The sequence below is a fragment of the Orcinus orca genome, chromosome 8 (assembly GCF_937001465.1).
Source record: "Orcinus orca chromosome 8, mOrcOrc1.1, whole genome shotgun sequence".
In the NCBI taxonomy this organism is placed as follows: Eukaryota; Metazoa; Chordata; class Mammalia; order Artiodactyla; family Delphinidae; genus Orcinus; species Orcinus orca.
Window position 1 is genome coordinate 10403333 of NC_064566.1, and position 17935 is coordinate 10421267.

Sequence of the window (17935 nt, forward strand, 5' to 3'; positions counted from 1 at the left end):
GGATTGAACCCAGGCCCCCTGCATTGGGAGCGTGGAGTCTTAACCACTGGACCACCGGGGATGTCCGTTTCAGTTCATGATTTTAGTGCTTTTCTAAAGTATAGGAAGATGCAAGAATTGGGGTCATAAAAATTCTCCTGTTACATCTAAGGGCCTGTTTTGTGCATTTTTCCAAAGCACAGCATGCCTCATCCTGTTCTTTGTCCTGAATTCCTTTCAGGGTGAACTGTAGGGCTGCGATTATAGTGGCTAATGATTTAATCCTTATAGGACTGGATGATAAGTGACATTCTTTGTTGCACACAGACTAGACATGAGTAGCAATCAGTCTGTCCCCATGTCAGATTGTTTCTTTCCTTCAGATGTTTCTCAGACACATCCATCTTCCTCTGGACCTTCATCACTTCCTGCCTTGGCTAAGGGTCTCTTTCTTCCAGAACAGGCTCTGGTAGCATCCTGGGCAACACCTTCCAGCCTTTCTCACAGTTGCAACTTCACATTTGCTTGTGAGATCGTTTTTGATTTGTAGGACTACCAATCTCATGTCACTTGGATTTTCCTGTGCAGGAAATATAACTTTTTTTTTTCTTATGACAAGTTAATTTCTTTTCAACTCTCTTTTCCATCTGAGTGGTAGGAACACTCTTAGACAGTTCAGGGTTCTTCCCACCCTTGTTTTACAGGTTGTACACACCTTTTGGAAAATTAACATAGGGCCAAAGGGTGGAGGGGAAGAATTCACCTAATCCTCTTAGTTGTTTGAGCTGCATTGTCCTGGTTAATCCTCTGTCAGTTGTCCACACAGGTTGCAACTAAATCTTCCTGGGAAATGGGGCTTCTGGGTTATTGACCAATGTGTACCTTTGCTTCCCAAGGAGCAGCAGCCTTGGCCTGGGGGAGCAGGGCATAGAGTTCCAGTCTCAAGAACCCACTGACAGCTATGCATATAGCCCATTCCCCCACCTCTTTCCTTCCCAGCCTTAGGTAATCTTTATCTCCTTTGTGGGGAGATTGAGACTGGGGGCAGTGGGGAGGAACCTGAGATCATGTTCTCACCTGTAATAGTTACTCCAAAATCAATTGCCCCGAATCCTTTCTATTCCCTGAGGGGCTTGTTTTGAAACTCAGAAGGCTTGAAATGACTCCCCATTTCCTTCATCTTCTGTCACAGCCATAAGCTCCCCAGCACAGGGACACCTCTGGTTTTGCTCAGAGTGCTATCCCCAGTATCAAGTACAGAGCCTGACTAGCACATAGTGGATACTCAATAAATTTGTCCAACAAATGAATTATTGGGTCTTTCTCTCTCCCCCTCCAACCCATCCAGTTAATGTCTTCCAGAGGAATCTTCTGGAAATGTGGTTATCACTCCATAGCTGATCTGCTGTCCGGCTGTGAACCCAATCAAGTCTAACCACCTCAGGTTCAAGGTCCCCTCTAAACGGATCCATTTTATTTCCTACCACATCCAAGTACTTCCGATGCCTGACCTGTCACGCAGCCTGTTATTCAACCAACAATAGTTATGACGTTCCTGCTCTGTGTTGGGCACCGTGTTAGACTCTGAGAAACAAGAGTGACCGGAACAATCATGGTTTCTGCCATCACGGACTTTATGGCCTAGCGGAGAACCCAGACAGCAAACAGATACTTGTACATAATTAAATAATTAAATGATTATAGTTATCCAGAGTGGCTCAGGGGAGAATTACAGGGCACCGTGACTAAAATTCAGTCAGGGGTCAAGAAAGACGCTCCAGAGGAAGTACCATTTAAGGTGTGATTGAGTTTACTTTGGAGCGGATGGGAGGGGAGGGAAAGAAGAGAGGGAGTTGAGGAAAGTGTTCTGGGCAAACATAACTGGAACCAGCCAGAGTGGGTAAGTTTGAGGACTTAAAAGGCCAGTGTGGATGAGCAGAAGATGAGGACTTGCCCAAAATCACACAGCAAATTGGTAGTAGAGGCAAGACCAGAACAGTTTCTTGGCCAGTGTTAGTTTCTCTACCTATCTGCACCTGCGCCTACTTCACTGGGTCTTTCAAAGCGTATTCCGAGAAACACTTGCCCGAGAATCACGTGGGGCACGCACTGACAACGCATACTCTCTAAAGCAGACCCCAGGAAGATGCATTTTAAGAAGTTCGTTAAGAAATTCTCGCATACACCAAATTTTGCAAGACTACGGTCTCACGGTCCCCGCCAGCTCCGGTCTCAAAAGGGTGTCGCTGAATTGATTGGCTTCAAAGTCCCACTGCATCATGGGAAATGTAGTTTCGGATCTCCTTTCCTATCCCCTGGGAGCGCTTTACGGAACGAGCCGAGAGGGCCCGGAAATAGCCGAGTAGTTCCTGGCGCGCCCTTTCCTGCCCGATTGCATTCTGGGAAAGGGCAGCTTCCGTTAAGTGCCCGAGGCTGAGGCGCGCGACCGGTTGCGGTCCCACGTGAAGCTCTAAGCGAGCGTCGCTCGGCGGGGCTGCTCCCCGCTCTTAGCGGAGCGTGCCGGAAGCAGCGGGGAACCGGAAGTGGCCCGCGGAGGCTCGGAAGCTGATCCCGGAGCCCGGTGTGAGGAGCCTTGGAACGCAGCGACGGCGCCATGTCCCTGATCTGCTCTAGTGAGTATTGGCTGCGGCCGATCTCGGGTCGCAGGAGGCCGGAGAGCCGAGCGGGAGGATATGCGGGCCGCTGCGACGCCGGGGTTGGGGCGGAGGTGAAAATGGGGCTCCCGGGAGGCAGGGCGGCGGCCTGTCAGCCCGGGGGTCCTCCTTCTTAAGTGTGAGGTGCATTTGCGCTGCGCTTCACAGTTTACATAACGCCTCAAGCGTATTGTCGCAGGCAGCACTGAGGCCACCCATCTCGTTTGCGCAGTGGAACTGAGGCCTGGATAGAGGGGAGCAGGTGCAGGGGAAACAGGAAACCCTAGGGCTTGTGCAGGATCCGCCTCCGCTGGCGCAGGGATGCGGGCCTCAGTTTCCCCATCTGCAAAATGAAGGCCTTGGCACTGGATGTTGTCTGAGGCGCCTCGCTTGGGTAGGCAGAACTTCTGCAATTTGCAGAAGTCGCACAGTAGGTTAGAGGCAGTGACAGGGCTGGAAGCCAGGTCTCTGTTGGTTTACAGCGCGCTTGCAAGACTGTGATCTCGTTATATCCTCATAAGAATTCTCCGAAGCAGAAATAAACATCTGGTTTTACAGATAAGGATGTAAGGCTCAAGGAGAATGTGGCTTTTGTAAAACAGTACAGCTAGTAAGTGGCAGAGCTGCATGATGGAGCCAGGTTCTCTGACCCTGAATCCATGCTCTTTTCAAATGCCTTGTCCTGTTTTTCCTTTAGGTGTTTTATTGAGGCGTGCAGAGGTTTTGCATTCTCATTGTTCATCCGGGTATTAGTTTCTCATTTTTCTCTCTCTTGGCTTCCTAACTCTCAAGCCCTTTACTCTTCTCAGAACCTCTCCATAAATCCAATACAAAGGGAAGAAGGAGCGAAAGGAAATGTGACTAGAAAAAGGAACCTTACGCCTTAAAGAGATGACGGTGTGCAAAGTATTTTCACATTCATTGTTTGAACCTTGAGAAAGATCTTTTCTGTTTTTCCCGGCTCCATCCTTCCTGTCATTTGCTCATCGGGTAGATGTTTACTGAGTGCCCGCTGGGCATCTGCATTGTTCTGGAAGGCAGAGACCAGCTATAATCCCTATCCTCGAGGGGTGTAAATGATAGCTCTGTTGGGGGTTGTTGTGAGGATGAGTTAAGCAGTGGAGAATGTTTACAGTCGCCCTTGGCACCTAGTAAACACCATGTAAGTGCTTTTTGTTGTCATAGCACTTGGTACATCGCTTTGTAATTTCTTTGTTTGAGAATCCATCTAGGCTCTAGTTTGAGATTTGAATGGCTTCGTGTGTATCTCTCTGTCCTGCGGTATAATGGGTGCCTAAGCATCTTTGTTCAAAAATGAGATGGGCGGGGACTATTGACTGCTCTCTAGGTGCCTGGCTTTAGTAGTCCTGTAATAATTATTTATTGACTATCTGCCTGTCAGGAGACTGATGGAGAAGCTAGTTAGGTGGCTGGGAAATGTTCTGGGTACCGTCCGAAACTGGCTCGGTGTCACGTCTTGATTGCTGTTAGCTGAGTGTAGGGACGTGTGGTCTTGTGGCGGCCAGCAGTAGGTGGAGCATCCCTGTGGCCCTTTCACCACCCCAGGCTCACTGCCTGCCTTTTCTCCGCAGTCTCCAATGAAGTACCAGAGCACCCGTGTGTGTCCCCTGTCTCTAATCACGTCTACGAGCGGCGGCTCATTGAGAAGTATATTGCAGAGAATGGCACAGATCCCATCAACAACCAGCCTCTGTCCGAGGAGCAGCTCATCGATATCAAAGGTGCCTGCTGGCGGCCTCAGTCCAGGGCCGTCCTAGCCCGGGGCCTGGGAGGGTGGGAGGGGGTGCCCGCGGGCTCAGGGAGGGGACGGTGGTCTGTTAGTGCAGGCTGAAGGGGAAGAGCGGGGGAGGGGCAGAGCGCCCTGGGCTGTGGGTTTTCACATCCACCTTCCCTCTCTTGGCAGTTGCTCACCCAATCCGGCCCAAGCCTCCCTCAGCCACCAGCATCCCCGCCATTCTGAAAGCCTTGCAGGACGAATGGGTAAGGCCCTGGAAGAGAACTGGTATCTTACCCACTTGAAAAGAAGGGATCACTGGGGCTTCCCTGGTGGCGCAATGCTCGAGAGGCCGCCTGCCAATACAGGGGACACGGGTTCGTGTCCCGGTCCGGGAAGATCCCACATGCCGCGGAGCGGCTGGGCCCGTGAGCCATGGCCGCTGAGCCTGCACGTCTGGAGCCTGTGCTCCGCAACGGGAGAGGCCACAGCAGTGAGAGGCCCGCGTACCGCAAAAAAAAAAAAAAAGAAGAAGGGATCACTGGATTAGGACGTGGGGGTGGGAGGGATGGAGCATTACTTTCTCTTTTGAGGGGAGGGTGAGAGCAGAAGAGGAGCCTGCTTCTTGACCTCACACAGATCTGGGCTCCACGCTTTGTTCTTTGCCCACTTGCCTTGTCCCTGGGCAAGTTGCTCGTATCCAAGTCCTGCTTTTCCTGACCGTATGGCATGGATTAGTGCCTGTCTCTCAGGGTTTGGGGAGAATTAGAATAAGATTAGAGTATAAACTTCATGATGTCAGGGGCTTATTTTACTCATCAGTAGAGCCCCAGCACTGAGAGCAGCGCCAGGTACATAGTAGGTGCTCTAAAGTGTGAATGAACGACTACATCTTGAGGATTGTCTGACGTAGTGCCTGACGCAGTGAGGGCAATCAATAAATAGCAGCTGTAGCATTTTTATTCCCTTTGACAAGGTGACGGCACGACATCTGAGATGTGCCGGTAAATTAGAGAAGATGGGAATGGGAAAGAATTGGCTCCCACTCCTGTCTGTGTGCCCAGGGTTTGGCGTGCGTAGGAGCTCGGGGGCATCTCCCAAAGCGTTCAGAGTTACTCAGATCTTGCTTGGGTCACCGGTACTGGTCTAGTCTTCTTATCAAGGGCTGACTCTTCTGCTGGGTGCTCCTCGCGCCTCCCCCACCCCCTCAGTGGCATCTCCCTCTCCCAGGACGCAGTCATGCTCCACAGCTTCACCCTGCGCCAGCAGCTGCAGACCACCCGCCAAGAGCTGTCCCACGCTCTGTACCAGCACGATGCCGCCTGCCGTGTCATCGCCCGTCTCACCAAGGAAGTCACTGCTGCCCGAGAAGGTAGAGCCTCTCGCCTGCCATGCCCCACTCTGGGCTGGGCCTGTTTTATAATAGCCTGTTTCTGACATTGTCTTCTCTCCCAGCTCTGGCTACCCTGAAACCGCAGGCTGGTCTCATCGTGCCCCAGGCTGTGCCGAGCTCCCAGCCTAGTGTTGTGGTGAGTGTCCCCCCAACCTCGCCAGCAGCCCGCGCACACGTGTGTATGTGTGTGTGTATGCGCACACGCGCACGGTGGCTCACACAGCCCTCCTCTGCAAGGCTCTCTGGCATTTCTGTGCTCCTCACCTTCACCTTTCTGCTCTTCAGGGTGCAGGCGAGCCGATGGATTTGGGCGAGCTGGTGGGAATGACTCCCGAGATTATTCAGAAGGTATGTCGTGCTCTCACTTGGTGGGAAGGCTGATGGGTCCTCCCTTTTCACTATCTGCCTGGAGTCCAATACGAATAAAAATCCCATCCATTTGGAGATGAAGTCGAGCGGTACAGAGCACAGACTCCGACTAGGCTGCCTGGCTTTGTGTTTTGATATCACCAGTTATAAGCTTTATGACCTTGGGCTGACTTAACCAGTCCTGTGTCTAATTTGCCTTCTAAAGTGAGGATAATGGTACCTGCTTTATAGACTTGTGGGAATTTTAAAGATTTTGATTACTCTTAAGTACTGTTTGTTGCTCTCATTACGGTTCTTTGCAGACTAAAACATTTTGTTACACGTTTTCTTTTTTTTTTTTTTGAGGGAGACAGAACAGGAGTGATCATTTTCATTTTACAAATGAAGAATCTGTAAAGAATGTGAGGTTCAGATTCAAAGGCACAGCTCACAAGAGGCAGAGCTGGCCCCTGAGTCCAAGTCCAGTGCTCTGTTATACTCAGGGGATCCTCCTTAGTACGAGTTGATAGTGTGTGTCTTTTCCAAGCCGTTCACGTTGTCAGCATGCATCTCAGCTCTCATCTTAGTGGTGCAGGCGTGGTCTGGGAACCGTGCCATTTATTGCCTCTGGCCTTGGGCAAGTGACTTCACTTCTCTGAGGCTCAGTTTCCTACTCTGTGAAATAGGGTCATCAGCACCCACTTCATAAGGTTGGAACGAAAGTAAACAGAGATCGTGCGCAGAAGCCTTTAGCACAGAGCTCGGCAGGTGATGAGTTCCTGGCGATGCTCGTGAAAGCGTAGATGTGACAGCATTCGCCGTGTTGTTTTCCTGGCAAAATAATTTGTCTCACGTTGAGCCTATTCCCCTCTCTCTTCCCCAGCTTCAAGACAAGGCCACTGTGCTAACCACAGAGCGGAAGAAGGTGAGTCCTCCCAGGGTCAGGGGCGGGAGCTGGCCTGGAGGACGTGGCTGGCCCCTTAGGAGGAGGGGGGATGGCCGAGTCCTGCACTCACTCCCTCTTTTCTTGGGGGGCTTTTTCTTTCTCTCAGAGAGGGAAGACTGTGCCTGAGGAGCTGGTGAAGCCGGAAGAGCTCAGCAAATACCGGCAGGTGGCATCCCACGTGGTGAGTGGCGGAGTCCTGCAGACTTGGAGACACGGCTCTCCCAGGCTGTTTCTGGGGTGGGGCAGGTCAGCGTGGCCTCTGGCCCTGCCCCGTTTCTAGTCTTGGCTGCTGAGTTGTCAGGCTTCTCTTCCTGCCCAGCTCTGGCTTTCCCAATAGCCAATGAGGGACTGACTGCATCCAGGCAGAAGTCCAAGTGCAGTGGATGAGGAACAGGAGTCACTTATGTTCCCGGGGGCCGGGGCCGGGGCAGTTGGGCGGCTTTGTGGCCTGCCTTGATTCGGCCGTGACTGGGTTTGATGTGGCTCTCTCTGCACAGGGGTTGCACAGTGCTAGCATTCCCGGGATCCTTGCCCTGGACCTCTGCCCCTCCGACACCAACAAGATCCTCACTGGTGAGAGCGGGCCTGGGGACAAAAGTACCTTCTTCAGCAGAGGGACTTGGGTGGGCCTGACGCATTTTTGGATCTCATTTTGGTCCTCTTCAGGTGGGGCAGATAAAAATGTCGTCGTCTTCGACAAGAGTTCTGAGCAAATCCTGGCCACTCTCAAAGGCCATACCAAGAAAGTCACCAGCGTGGTCTTTCACCCTTCCCAGGTAAGGGCTCTCCTAGCACCCTCAGCCCTCATTCCTGAGCCCTGTTTCAGTGGTTTAGGGGCCCAGGACCAGACCCCCACCCCGTTGCCTCCTTGGTGAAGTGACACGGGCCTGAGAAGGAGTGCCGACTCTCCAGCGCAGGCAGTTAGGGGCTGGGCTTGGGGTCGCGGGGTTGCCCTCTGCTCTGTGTCAGCTCCTGAGGCGTGGCCTTCAAAGCGGGGGAGAGAGGAATTGTGTAGTTTGGAGAGCGTATTCCTTGAAATGTGTTATGCTAGGGAGGGAGACACCCTGCAGTGTTTATAACACAGACTGTAGGAAGTACAGCTCAGCAGGGTCTTGCCTCGTGTGTCTGAGGAGGACAGAGGGGTCTGTCTTCCTGCGGTCCTCCAGGCTGAGGGTGGAAACGCGACGTTAACCGCTGAAGGGGTGTGGGTTGAAACAGACGGAGAGCTGCTGCTTTAGAGGGTAAGCAGCTCGTTTGACCACATTAATGACATGGGATTTGAGTTTTTACGTCTAGGACAGTTTGGGACTGTAGAACAAGTGGCTGGATGGATCAGCTCTTCCCAGAGTCTTTTCTCTGTACCTTTAAGGAAATTAGAAAGAGAAAAATAACATGGTGAACTTTTCATTAAACTAGATATGTTCCAATTGAAGCACTGTTTTCCTGCTTACTGCGAGTTAATGTTATTTCTCTCATGCAAGTGCATTGATGGAAGATGGTAGTTGGTTTTACCTTATAGTTTTTAACGTCCTAACTAACCAAAATAATTGGTTGGTGACACCACGTAAGTTTTTCTGGGAGCTAACTTGCCCCCGGAATCCTTAAGTGTGGGATGCACTGGAACATGCCCTTGCAGCCCCTTCCGGGCCTGGTACTGTTCAGACCTGTGCCACCCCAGACTATTTAAGTAAACTGAAATTTAAAATTCAGTTTCTCAATTGCACTAAGCCACATTTCTCTGGTCCTGGAAAAGGGTTGTGGGAAATTTCCCTCTGGTGCAGTTATCCTTTTTACCACTAGATGGCAGGGCCTCCCGCCGTTGGCCAAAGGCTGCTTAATTTCCCATTCTAATAGCATTTACCCTGGGGTCCTCTTAGGCATCGTAGGGGCGGATGGGTGGTTCCAGGCAGGGCAGGGCTGTGGCTGTCCCCAGCCCTCTTCACGGGCCTCTCACTGTCGTGGCCTCTCCCGTTGCGGAGCACAGGCTCAGCGCCCATGGCTCACGGGCCCAGCTGCTCCGTGGCATGTGGGATCCTCCCGGACTGGGGCACGAACCCGCGTGCCCTGCATCGGCAGGCAGACTCTCAACCACTGCGCCACCAGGGAAGCCCCTGAGCCCTCTTTTGTAAGATGGTTGTGGTCCATCTCTTCTCTGTCTGTGATCATCTGTCTCCTTGCGTTCCTTTTAGGAGCTGGTGTTTTCCGCCTCGCCAGATGCCACTATCAGGATTTGGTCTGTTCCGAACGCCTCTTGTGTACAGGTTGTTCGGGCCCATGAGAGTGCTGTGACAGGCCTCAGCCTCCACGCCACTGGTGACTATCTCCTGAGCTCCTCTGATGACCAGGTGTGGTCCCAGCCAGGGCCCCAAAGAGGCTCCTGGTCCCCAAACTCCTATATCCTGGGAGGAGGGAACATCTTACCAAACCACAGCCGGTTCCGCAGAACCCCAAGGAGAATGTTCCCTCTACCAAGAGGGGCTGGCCTTGCCAGGGTCTGCCGGCCTAGAGTCTTTGCCTTCCTGAGGGGCCACCAGAACCTGGGGACCCACTGTCTTACTGGCTCCGTTGTCTCTGTGTTTTCAGTACTGGGCCTTCTCTGACATCCAGACAGGACGTGTGCTCACCAAGGTGACCGATGAAACCTCTGGCTGCTGTAAGTTGCCTCAGAAGCGCTGGGCTCTTCATTTGCTGTGTTTTGTGTATTTTAATGTCTTATTTAGTCATTTGCTCATTTGTTCTAAAAACACACTTAACCACCAGTACCTGCTGAGAGCCAGGCGTGGCGCCAGCCCGGTGAGCAGTGGGAAGAGCGAGGAGCCTGCCTTGGCTGCACTTAGTCTTAGTCTCCCCTGGGGCGCTGACGCACGGCTGTCTCCCTCTCCGCAGCCCTCACCTGTGCGCAGTTCCACCCTGACGGACTCATTTTCGGGACAGGAACCATGGACTCTCAGATCAAGATTTGGGACTTGAAGGTAGGACGCGGTGACCTCCATCTGCGGCCCAGGGCTGGAGCTCTTGGAACTGTGCAGTGTGGTGAAGTGTTTATGGTACCTGGCCCCAGGGGTGTCCCAAGAGTGGACAGTGGCTGTGTGTGTGTGTGTGTGTGTGTGTGTGTGTGTGTGTGTGTGTGTGTGTGTGTGTGTGTGTGTGTGTGTGTGTGTGTGTGTGTGTGTGTGTGTGTGTGTGTGACAGTAGGTGTGGTCTGGGGGCCCCAGGCTGGGCACCACCCCTGCTATTTCTGCTGGTTGTCCTCCCTGAAGGATGGAAGAGGACATCTCAGAAGGAGGACTTTGATGAGCTCCATTTTCTCCCCCTGACCAGTGGGTGACATTGTACTCCCTGCCCCCCAACTGTAGGAGCGCACCAACGTGGCCAACTTCCCTGGCCACTCGGGCCCCATCACCAGCATCGCCTTCTCCGAGAACGGCTACTACCTGGCTACGGCGGCTGATGACTCCTCTGTCAAGCTCTGGGATCTGCGCAAACTTAAGAACTTTAAGACGTTGCAGCTGGATAACAACTTTGAGGTGCGCCCCCTCCCTCCCCCCAGCTCTCTTGGTCGTCTCTCCTCCTCATTTGTTGGTTATTCACTGAATTACTCTAAACTGCCTCTGTTTATCCCCAGTTGCTCATAGTTGCTGCTCTCATGTGACCTCTCTCCTGATTCTGGCAGGTAAAGTCACTGATCTTTGACCAGAGTGGAACTTACCTGGCCCTTGGGGGCACGGATGTCCAGATCTACATCTGCAAACAGTGGACGGAGATTCTTCACTTTACAGGTAGAGGCTGGCCCTGGGATGCTGAGGTCTCTGGGTGCCCTGGCCCAGAGGAAAGTGGGAAGATCTCACTGTGTTAGGAATTTCTAGGGGTAAGCTTGCATTTGCCAAGGCCGCTTTTAATCACTATCTGAGGCAATAGAGTTTAATGGCTAAGACAATGAACTCAAAGAGTCAAACTGCTTGGCTTTAAATGCTGGCTCTACCACTTGAATCTGTGTGACGTTGGGTAAGTTACTTAACCTCTCTGGAGAAAGATAATAGTACAGTTGATCCTTCACAGATTCAGCCACCTGTGGGTCGAAAATAGAGCAAAACTCGAATTGGCCACACACTGGCAACTGTTAACATAACATTTATCTTATATTTACAGCTATTTACATAGAATTTATGTTGTGTTAGGAATTATAAATTATTTAGAGATGATTTAAAGTATGTAGGAGAATGTGTGTAGGTTATATGCAAATACTACACCATTTTATATAAAGGGCTTGAGCGTCTGTGGATTTTGGTGTCTGCAGGAGTTCCTGGAACCAGCACCCCTCAGATACCAGGGGAGGACTGTACATACCCAGTGGGGTTGTTGTGAGGTTTAGCTGAGTTTATATATATACATGTGTTTAGAAGAGTTTATATAAATATATAAACGTATAAAATACAAATGTACATAACGTGTAAACGTATAAATACAGAATAGCAATACACATAGATGTATGTGTTTAGAACAGTGTCTGGCACATAGGAAGGATGTGCTACTGTATCATTCAATATTGTGTCTTAGTCCACGGTGGATTAGAGCAATAAATAAGGCAGGCCCAGTGTTTGCACTAACGGAATTTCTGGTCAGCTTGGGAAGGCAGATGTAGAGTGACTTCACCAGTGATTACTTAAGTGTGGTGCTAAGTACTAGAGAAAACGAGCGTGAGATGCTGAGACAGTGGATAGCAGGGTTGGCAGCCTCATAGTCGTGTGGCCTCGGGTATGTGACTTGCCCTTTGGAGCTGCAGTTTCTTCATCTTTCAGTGGGCGTTCTGACACTGCAGGTTGTGCCAGCTGGTGCTGCGGAGGCGCCTGCACGGTGACAGGGTGCCTCTTGCACCCTCAGGAGCTGGGTGAACGGCGGCTGCTGTTGTCTTTGTTGATGAAGTTCTTGTCCTCATTAGCAGGTTGTGGGCAGGGCACAAGCACCTTCTCCCACCCCAGATTCTCCTCGGTGTGTGTGTCCCAGAGGTGGCCAGGCCTGACTGTGTGGCCCACGAGTTTTAACCTTCACTGGGCCCTGGTGCTTTGGTTTGCAGCAGAGTTAGGTGGAGTGGAGGGCTGGAAGCACAGGGTGGCTTTGTAGTGGGGAGCTGGTGGGCCGGCTGTGATCCTAGGAATTTGCACTGATGCCCATGAACTGCCCGAGCCTCTTCTGCCCCTGCCCCAGCCCTGCCCTGCGCCAGGGGCCCAAGTTTCCTGGAGTTAACCCCATGAGCTAGAACCAGCTGATAGAATATTCCAGTTACACACAGGGAGTCAGAACTAAATACATACCAACCAGCCTAGCTCCCAGTCAGTTCTCGGACTTGAACCGAGCCGAGCAGAGCCGAGTTGTAGCTGCTCCAAAAGCTTAGGTGGGGGAGACTGGCGTTCCACTCAGCCCAGCCACAAAACCTGAGTGCCTGCCGTGGGCCAGCACCGAGTGAGGCCCTGGAGCTCAGTGCTGTGCGGGTCAGACTAGAGCCCTGGCCTCGGGGGTTGACAGGCCACGGGGAGGTCGATACGGGCAGAGGCCCGCAGGATGAGGAACACTGACGGGGGAGGAGGACTGGATGGGTTGGGAGCGAATCATCAGGGGTCAGTGCTGAGACCCCGAGGAAGAAAAGCCTCCTCACCATTGTCTCTTGTCTCTCCCCACAGAGCATAGCGGCCTGACCACGGGGGTGGCCTTTGGGCACCACGCCAAGTTCATTGCTTCAACAGGCATGGACAGGAGCCTCAAGTTCTACAGCCTGTAGGCCCCGGCCCTCCTCACAGGGGCTGGGCCTCATCTCAGTAGTGGGGTAGCGTTAGGGGTGGGGGGTGGGGACAGGGGAAAAAGAGACTACTGGGGGGTGGGGGGTGTATGGGGCGGGACATTCGCATCATTTCCCTCTGGTCCGGGCGGCGGGCTGAGAGCCGCGGTGGCATGGACACCCTCATCCGTGCAGCCTCCGGGCCCGCTGGGAGCAGCCGTGGGGCAGAGTCGGGGTGAGGCTGAGCCACGGGAACTGTGAAGGGGCTGGGCCGAGGGCTCAGCAGGTTTTTGTAAGCAGCGATCTAGTTTTCATTAAAAAAAGAAAACACCAACACAGCCACCTTCCTCTGTGTGTCTGTAGCAGGGAAAGTCAAGGGGAGGGGCACCAAGGAGGACTCTGGCCACCAGGATGCCCATCGTTCTTTTTTTTTTTTCAATTGCACAACGGAAATAAAAAAACAAAAAGAAGCCTACAAGCCACTTGCCGGAATGACTCTTCCCGTCCCTGCAGGCCTTGACTTTGTGTTCATAGGGTCTCACGTCACTTGCCTCGTGGGGTTGGCTCCCACGCGAACCTGGAAGGGAGGGGGAAGGGCTGAGGGGCTGCCGGCACGCCAGGAGGGATTCCTCAGCCGTTTAGTCCGAGGTGACAGAACATCTGTCCCAGACTAGCTTGAATCAGAAGGGTTTCTGTAACTCTGGTGTTTGAAGATTTGAAATAGAACTGGTCCCGAGGAGACAGCCAGCAAACAGTAAATAAGCAAAAGGTCAGCGAATGCCCTATTTAATTAGGGAAATGAGGGTGGTCAGTGCGGCTGCTTTGGGCGGTCAGGGACGGCCTCTTGCAGATGACACTTAAGTTGAAGCCTGATTGACGGGAGCTAAAGGGGAGGTGGAGTGTTGCAGACTGAGGGGAGGTCCTAAGGCTGGAATGGAATGGTCAAGGTGCGTGGAGCAGGGGAAGGAGGCCAGTGTGGCCGGAGTGCGGCGCCACTGGGTGTGGCGCTGGGAGCTCATCAGTACCCTTAAGAAGAGTGGTCCCAGTAGAGCGTTGGGGCGAGAGAGAAGTGAGAAAGTGGGAGGCAGTGATTGTAGGTAAGGAATCGTGCCAGGGAGGGGAGCCAAGAAATGGGGTGTCCCCTTGGGGTGGCGGTGGGGTGAAAGCATAGCAGTCCATGTTGACACAGCAGAGCCCTCTGCGTGTGCTTCGCTGGGTCCGTGCCGTGTGGCCTTCTAGGAGGGTCAGAATGCCTCTTAGCTAGTAAAACCCTTGAAACTCCTGCAGCAAAGAAACCATTTAACTTTTTGACCCAGTTTCCTCATAAATACTTGACAAGGAGAGCCTCTGTGTATGTGTGTGTAACCCCTGGTGTTCATGGAACTTGCCTTTTGGAAAACGTCCCAGAGTTTTAGCTGTTTTTAAACAGTGTGCAGTGAGCATCTTCAAGTATGCAGCCTTTTGCTAACTTAGGTTAGTTCTTACAGGTAACTTTCCAAGAGTGGAGTGGTAAGGCAGCGTTTGGAAGTTTTCCTACATTTGCCAACCTAAGTAGTACCAATTTGAAGGTGTGGCTCGATGTGTGACGATAGTAATTTTATGTATCCTCAGCCAATTTGGGGTATTTCTTGTGATTTGAAAAGAGTATGGGTCTTCAGAAAAGACCCATCATGTAGTTCTGAAGCAGGACCAAAAAGGAGAAGGGAAACTGCTGAGTGAAAGATGGACCTGTAGAGCTGTCCGCTGTTGTTTGCAGGTGGTGGAGCAGCGTCATTCAAGGTGGGGGTGGCTGAGGACCCTGGGGGTGTCCTGGGGCCAGCACAGCACCAAACCATCTAATGGTTTCTGGCTAGATACTAAGATGCATTCTTAAGGTTTGCCTTCGTTTCCAGGAAAACTGGAAACTGCGGGACATACGGACAGAGGTTCTTGGGGGACCTGTGGGTTGGAAAGGGCACCGTGGTCTCCCTCAGATTGTGTGAAGCGTGTGTTGTATCCATGCAAATGTGCACTGGGGGCGGGGCTTAGAGTATATCTCAGAGGGACTATAGTCCCGCCCCCACCCCCAGTCAGTTCCAGACCACTGCCCTAGAAGGACTGGTATGTGGATCGTGAGGCTCTGAAGTGCTTTCATCTCTCCTGCCCTCTTTCCACTCTCACGGGCAGAAGGGCTGTGTGCCAGACACTCTACATACATTTTCTCATTTCATGCTTGGAACAACCTTGCCTTTGGCTGTCCAGCAACTGGGCAGCTTCCTGCACCCCCACGGGGCTTCATGTCCCTTTGAGTCCAGGGTGGGAGATAGGCTCTGGGACTCTGGGGACAGACTCTGGGTTTTGAATCCCAGCTCTGGCGCGTAGTAGTGAGGGGCCTCGGTCAGATGATTTAACTCGCGTCTGTTCAGTGCCTTCATCTGGAAGACGGGGATAGTGCACTTATTAGGGACGTTGTAAGGCTTAAGCAGGTTAGTGTGTGAGCAGTGCTTAGGGCAGTGATGGGCGTGATGAATGCCGTACACATTCTAACGGCTGCTGCTGCTACTTTTACTTCTACCACTACACTGGTTGCTCTCCCCAGGGTCCCTGCCCTGCCAGGCGAGTGCCCTCACTCAATCCGGGTTCATGCCTCTGGCATAGTTCTAACCACGTTACCTTGGAGGTGTTTATGCATTTGTCTCTCATAACTAGGTTTTAATCTCCCGAGGGCAGGACCGTGTACTCATTGCTGGCATTCAATTCACCGCTGCTGAGGGGCAGACAGATTCAAACCTGGGGCTCGGACCGAAGCCCAGGCTCTGTCTCTCCGCAGAAACAAAAGGCGGGGGCGGGGAGGGGTGGGGGGGAATGGATGACAGACTTCGTTATTTCAGCCAGAATGGAATGGAGAGCTGTCATCCCTGCCACGTCTCCCCAGATCTCAGCTCAGCTGTCTTGCAGGTGAACCTTTTGGAAGTAGGGCTCAGTTGGTAGATTCTAAAGGGCTCACCTATTCCGGACCCTTATTAGGCTCATGAAGTTTTGTAATTAATACTTATTGCATCCTACATGAGCTTGACCCCTTTGACGATCCATTCCTGGATCGTTCGTGCCTGAGGACCCAGTCCCCAGACCCACCCTTGTCCCGTCCACTGTTGAAGCTTGCTTGGCCTTGGAGCACTGACCAAGGCGGCCACCTGGGGGCACTGTAGTTACACTAGTCTCCCCAGTAACACTGGCCCCAGGACCGAGCTGTCAGCACCACGGCTGGGCCCTGTTTTCCCCATTCCACAGACTGGAAACCATAAGTAGTAGAGCTGGGATTTTAAGCTGTCTGGCTACAGAGACTGCTCCATCATCAGCTGAGACAGGAGCGGGCAGCTCCACGGTGTTCCAGGATGTAGTGCTATGGTTAGGCATGGGCTCTGGAGTCAGAAGCCAGGTTTGAATCCCAGAGCTGCAGCTCTCTATGACTTGTGTGTTTGTGTCTCAGCTTCTGCACCTGTAAAACTGAGATAATGTTGCCTACTGCACAGGACTGTTGTGTGCAGAGAGCATGGGAAGCACTCCACAGCTGGGTGCTTTTTCCCTGCTCCTGTCTGCGCTGGCATCCACTGGCACTGCTGGGGTCCTGGTGGCCCTTGACCCTCCACACCTGCGTTATAAAGGTGAGGGCTGACATGGCCTTCTTCCTTCATAAAGCTTACGTTTATAAGGCTCTGATAACACGAAGTGGAACGTGATTAGGCAGGGAGGTGAGAGCACACAGGTGATGCAACCGTGGGACTGTAGAGTTCTCATAGAGGTGCCAATGCAGAGGGTGGGGTGCAGCTGTTATGAAAGGTAAATCTGGGGAGAGGCGACATAGGCACATTTTGGAGAAGTAAAAATTCACTAGGTGGACTCAGGGTAGGGGTGGCTTGTGGAAGGAGAGGCTCTGGCAGACCCACTGCCTTGCTGAAGTGAGGAGGGAGGAGAGAGCCAGAAGGGGAAGACAGACAGCGTGGAGGGTGGAGGGCAGGAATGGTGGAATAACGCCCAGCAGGTCGTCGTAAGGCAGGTTGGGAGGTGGCTGGTTTCAAACCAGCAGCATGAAGTCTAAGATCTCATATGAAGTTTTTCAGAATTTGGAACAGGTCTTTAACCAACATTTTAGAAGTTTTTTGTTTTGTATTTTGATACATTCATTCAGAAGTGTCTAAAATATATCTTCAGTTTAAAGGATAATAAACACCCTTGTATCCACCACTCAGCTTAAGAAAGACAGCATTGGGGGCCCTCTGTGTGCCCTTCCAGGAATGCATCCCTCTTTCTCCCCCCCGCAGAGGAAACTGCTACCCTGAAATAGGGGTTGATTATTCCTTTGCTTCTATAATTTTGTCACTATATATTTTTCTTTCTTTCTTTCTTTTTTTTTTTTTTTGCGGTACGCGGGACTCTCACTGCTGTGGCCTCTCCCATTGCGGAGCACAGGCTCCGGACGCGCAGGCTCAGCGGCCATGGCTCACGGGCCCAGCTGCTCCACGGCATGTGGGATCTTCCCGGACCGGGGCACGAACCCGTGTCCCCTGCATCGGCAGGCAGACTCTCATCCGCTGCGCCACCAGGGAAGCCCACTATATATTTTTCCTCCTTTTTTTTTTCTTTTTATCTTTGAACTTTGTATAAATGAAATCATTCAACTTGCTTTCTTTGACTTCATTTGCTCAGCATTGTTCATAAGACTTAGCTGTATTGATACACATAGCTGTAGTTCTTCACTATCGTGCCAACAAAGGCAAATGGCCAAGCAGACCTCCCCCTAGGTTGCTGGGACAACACTCACCAGAGACGGGGGGCAGCCGTACTGACGTGCAGGTCCCACACGCGCATTCATCCTGGGCAGGGCGCTCTGGGGGACGATTCCCACCATCGGCCTAAGGTGCTTTTGAGCTGCCCGATTGGGAAGCACAGCTTCTCCTTTGTTGTCCTCAGGGGTAGGGAGACAGTAACAGTATGATGTAGCAGAAGCTTGCTTCAGGCCCTAACCTGCCAGCTCCATGTTTTGTGGTGGGTGGGTGTTTGTACCAGCTCTTTCCCTTGACGTGATCCTGGGTCTAGGGTCCAAAGGATGCCGTTGCAGCTGTTTGAT

General features: G+C 52.2%; 1 protein-coding gene across 1 annotated transcript; it reads left to right on the forward strand.

Annotated features, from left to right (window-relative positions):
* Positions 1–2369: 2369 nt before the first annotated feature.
* Positions 2370–13294, forward strand: PRPF19 (pre-mRNA processing factor 19). Its single transcript, XM_004264170.4, has 16 exons — positions 2370–2612; positions 4226–4375; positions 4558–4634; positions 5599–5740; positions 5824–5897; positions 6047–6109; positions 6993–7034; positions 7162–7236; positions 7553–7628; positions 7722–7831; positions 9245–9400; positions 9639–9708; positions 9942–10027; positions 10412–10582; positions 10729–10834; positions 12734–13294. Exons 1-16 carry the CDS (start codon positions 2594–2596, stop codon positions 12829–12831), a joined length of 1515 nt encoding a protein of 504 aa, XP_004264218.1. The 5' UTR covers positions 2370–2593; the 3' UTR covers positions 12832–13294.
* Positions 13295–17935: the final 4641 nt, after the last annotated feature.

Excerpts from the sequence above, each read along its gene's own strand:
- PRPF19 (XM_004264170.4), top strand. Across the intron at positions 4,635-5,598 it reads AAGCCTTGCAGGACGAATGG|GACGCAGTCATGCTCCACAG; the intron begins GTAAGGCCCTGG and ends TCCCTCTCCCAG. Across the intron at positions 5,898-6,046 it reads GCTCCCAGCCTAGTGTTGTG|GGTGCAGGCGAGCCGATGGA; the intron begins GTGAGTGTCCCC and ends TCTGCTCTTCAG.